The following is a 4,736-nucleotide window of genomic DNA, read 5'->3' on the forward strand; positions in this document are numbered from 1 at the left end:
ATATGAAATTACTGTTTACTTTTTACAACATAGAAATATCAGTTTAGGACTTTGGTTTTTACGGTTTAGTCGTAAACAAGTAACGAGTAATATCAAAGTAAGTGGTTAACTTTTTTGTGATACTTGTTAGTTGTCTTGTACTTGAAAATAATAAAACTCAACAACTTGATATTTGAATTGACAACGAAGAATATTTGAAAAAACGAAACAAATACAAGTTAAATAACAAATATAAGGAAAGTAACAAGTACTCGTGTCCAGTCCAAAGAATTTAATTGTTTGGTCGTTTCCTTCCCAAATCCCAACCATACATTGAATAAAGAAATTAAAAACTCACAGTTTTCGGATGGTTCGAGAGGTTGCCCAAATTTAATAAGAAGTAATTTTAACAAATTGGAAATATACTATAAAATTATACAAAGAGGGTAGGTGGTAGTTATAAACACGCATTAATGGCACCTAATTTAAAACCTACTATAATATCTCCGCTTACAAGGTTTTATAAACAAATCCTCTCACACAGAAACGCAAAAACACAATGACTAACGTTGCAGTAATAGCCGCTATTCTGATTGCAGCATTGTTATCAGCTAGCGTGACAGAACAAATGGCTCCATCTCCTTCCTCAGGACCTTCGGTTGAACCAGACTGCATGACGAATCTGTTGAACATGACGGACTGTCTTTCGTACGTGCAGGTAGGAAACCGTGGTGGTGCGGCCAATCCAGACAAATCTTGTTGTCCGGAGCTTGCCGGCCTTGTCGATAACTCGCCACAATGCCTCTGCTACCTACTCGGCGGAGATATGGAGGTTCAGTATGGAATCAAGATTGATAAGGCAAAGGCTCTCAAGCTTCCGGAGTTTGTGGCGTCGTTACTCCAGATCCCTCACTATGTTCACGTAATTTTTAACTTTCACTCTGGATTTTGTTTTTAACTAAAATAAAGGACTATTGAAGTTGTTGATTATTACTCTTTTAACAGAAAAAAGTTGTTGACTAGTACTCCATCTATTTTAATAAATGAGATTTTAAATTTATTTATATTTCAAGATGTTTTCAATTTATAGTGAAAAACTTATTAGATTTATATATATGTTTTTATTATACATTTTATTTTTCTATTGATTAGAATATATGTTAGGTTTAGAATTAATGATGTTTATGTTTAGAGGATATATGAAATTAATTATTTTCTAAATTAATATACACACGTCTAAAACAACAAATGTAAACGAAAAGGAAGGCATACTCTTTGAAAACATAATCCCCCCTTGTATGCAAATATACCAATAAACCTTTTTTTTTTTTGGACAACATATACCAATAAACCTATCCATTTATTTTCTTGAAATTTTAAACTATAAAGCTCGTACGAATAAATATATAAGACTAAAATTTAAGTTTTTCATAAGTTGAAATGTATGTATCCATAAATTTTCATGTTTATGTTTATTACTGGAACTGCAACTAATAATAATAATGTTAATTAATATATGATTTTTAATTTACACAAAATCTTAAATAAATTCCTAGCCAAAATTATAGAAAATAAAATAATGTGGCAACTGTCAACTATATATAGAAGAGATATGAGAAATCAGAATTATTTGTCTGACGTCTCGTTTATTCACCAACACACTGGAGTTTACAACGAATGAAATACAAGGACAATCGACTTTCGAACGAAAGATTTTATTTATGTATATAATAAGGTTAGACTGTGGATATTTGTTCGTTGCCTTAATAAAATTAGGAAAAGAGCTGTAAAAATCTATTATATTAAAACAGAAGTCATCTCTTCTAATTCATGTGTGATTTTCTTTTAAAATGGAAATATCTAGTAGATTTGGTCACACTACATTTTAATCATTATTAATCTTTGAACTACATTAATTATAATATTTTTTTGATATCTTTTCATTTATATATATATATATATATATATATATAAATTTTTCTTTTTTTTTAAAAAAAAAATTCGAAAAATCTTTTAAAAAGATCTTAACAAGATCTTAATTTTCAAAATTATATGTAAATAACTTAATTAATTCCGTAATTAGTTTTGAAATATTATTATACATTAATATATTCAGTTGTTTTTATAAAATGAAAAATAAAATATTATATCTTATTTTTATCTATTATATAATCACAATCAATCATGTTAATTTTTTTATCATATTGAACTTAATATGATAAAATTATACTAAATTGATAAAATTTTAAATTTTATTTTCATAAATAGAAAATATTTATGTTAAAAATATAATATGACAGAGCGGTTTAACATTAACAAACAATATACTACATATATAAAAATTAACATATCTTTCACTTTTATAGATATAATAATATATTGTATAAAATGAATAAACATAAAAAATATTGCTAAAAAGAAATTCATCTTTGAAAGACGGGTGAAAATTTAACATCAATTAAATAAAAAAATTGTCAAATATTTTTTCATGCACATATTAATATGTTTAATAACTAAATACAAATACAATAAGATAAATATATAATAAGAAGCAATAAATACGTACGACGGTTTAAACAGTTGATTATTTACAACATGCAAACTATACATTATTGTATTTGAAATAGCTTTATAAATATTTAAACATATGAATAAAATTAAAAATGTATACTACTAATGATCTAAATAAATATATATTTATATAAAAATGAAAATAAAACCCGCACAGTTGTGCGGGTCGAGATCTAGTATATAATTAAAGTAAAACTACTTTGAAAGAAAATGTGATACTTAGTGTGCGAACCATCTGTTATCCTTACAACTAGGCATGGAATTTATTATCTAATATCCGGATTCTATCCGAATCTTCTCTAGATCCGTACCACAAATTTAAATATCCAAAGAAGTCGAATCCAGATTTGGATAGTAAAATATAAGATCGGTCTAAACTAGATATGAATCTAGATATCTTGATTTTTTTAGTCTGAATATTAAAATCCGTATATTAATATTTTAAAAATATTAATATCTATATATAAAATTATTATTTTTATTTTATTTTCATTTTATAGTAATATATATAAATTTTACATATATTGCAATATTATACATAGAAATAAGTAAAAACATTATATACATTTTTATTTTTAAATTATTGTTAATATTATATATATATTAATATTATATTTATTTATTTTAAAGATCCAAATCAAAATCCGTATATCCACTGGACATTATAATTTTTAAATTGAATATCCGACATTTAGACACCTAAAAATACCGAATTTGAATAAAAATAAAAAAAATCATGGATCCGACATATAAGTATCAGGATCCAGATATTTTAAAAATTTCCCCTTTCCGTCCTAGACCTACTTACAGCTCACCTACTCGCACAATTAATACTTTGTCGGTTCCGAAAAAAATACCAAATGTATTCAATCTTTTCTTTCTAATTTTATTTTATTTTATTTTATTTCATTATTGGACGCTAAAGTTTTACAAAGTACTAGTATCATTACAGATTCACGCAATATATTTTAAAAGAAAGGAATTTCATTTATAATCTTTAATTGTTTAGCAACTTAAGGTTAAATGAAGGAACTGATTTTACAATTAATGGTTTTTAATGTAAAATGCTCAATAACAATTTTTATTTTGGTGCAAATGTTAAATTAACTTTTTTTTGTAAACTGTTAAATTAACTTCGTAAGAAACATTAAAAATTAATGGTTTTTAATGTAAAATGCTCAATAACAATTTTTATTTTGGTGCAAATGTTAAATTAACTTTTTTTGAAACTGTTAAATTAACTTCGTAAGAAACAATTCGTTAATGTTCTTATTCTACTTTTGATTTTGCGAAAATAGTGTTTGGAATTCCAGTTGGAGCACCGGAAGCTATGGGCAACGAGGAATCCTCCCCAGCCTTCGCTCCAACTTCAGGTAAACTTTCTACAGAATTCATAGTTTCATTTTAATGTATGAACATTTTGCTTTTAGATTCTATTGTATTTTTTTGTACGGTTAAAGAGAAACACACCCATTTAATACCAAATTAAGATGAATATTCTGGGAAAAACCATCAACTTCAGAAAACTAATTGTAAAATTTCGATAGGTGCTGAACCACCAGAAGGCTTAGCATCGGGTCCATCGGCTAGCAGGATGAGCGATGCACGAAACACTGCACCTTATTCTCTTTTTCTCAGTATCTTCTGCATTTCATCTATAATCCTGATTTCCTTTTCTTTTTAGCGACTCCATTATTTGTATTGTATTTTCCTATAAAAGAAGTATTGTTGCTTTTGGTAGGTTATTTTCCTGAATTTAATACTTTGTATTTTATGGATTATTTCATCATTCATCTTACTAAATAAAGATTGTCATCTTAAAATTAATTGAACTCCTTTTGTAATGAATAACCTAGATTTCACCAAGAATATGAGAGTTAGCACCCAAACATGAGGGTTAGCGACCTTATTAATCGAGAATCGAAAGAATAGGATGTTTGATTGCTGGTGAATCATGTTAACCACAGCATATACCTCTCATAAGGAGTTTGGTTTGCAGGCTGTAGAAAAGCAAAGGCTGCGCCGTCGAACCCTAGGAGATCAGGGAGATTTCTGGTTGTGATCTTTTTTGAGATCATGATCTTCACTTAATCTTCTGTTCGTTGACAGCAGGTAGGAACGGTTTGGAGGAGGATTTGCAACTGAAGATTTCGAGTGCTGCTTTTTGGGGATTTCTAAGGATATTC

At 27.3% G+C, this 4,736-nt stretch overlaps 1 protein-coding gene across 1 annotated transcript; it reads left to right on the forward strand.

Moving 5' to 3' along the window:
- Positions 1-495: 495 nt before the first annotated feature.
- LOC108837880 (non-specific lipid transfer protein GPI-anchored 2) lies at positions 496-4,377 on the forward strand. Its single transcript, XM_056995587.1, is given in 4 exon segments — positions 496-857; positions 860-901; positions 3,849-3,923; positions 4,098-4,377. Coding segments are annotated over 4 exon segments (573 nt in total). The 5' UTR covers positions 496-538; the 3' UTR covers positions 4,235-4,377.
- The last annotated feature ends 359 nt before the right edge of the window (positions 4,378-4,736 follow it).

Source organism: Raphanus sativus, unplaced genomic scaffold (assembly GCF_000801105.2).
Source record: "Raphanus sativus cultivar WK10039 unplaced genomic scaffold, ASM80110v3 Scaffold0007, whole genome shotgun sequence".
Taxonomy (NCBI): Eukaryota; Viridiplantae; Streptophyta; class Magnoliopsida; order Brassicales; family Brassicaceae; genus Raphanus; species Raphanus sativus.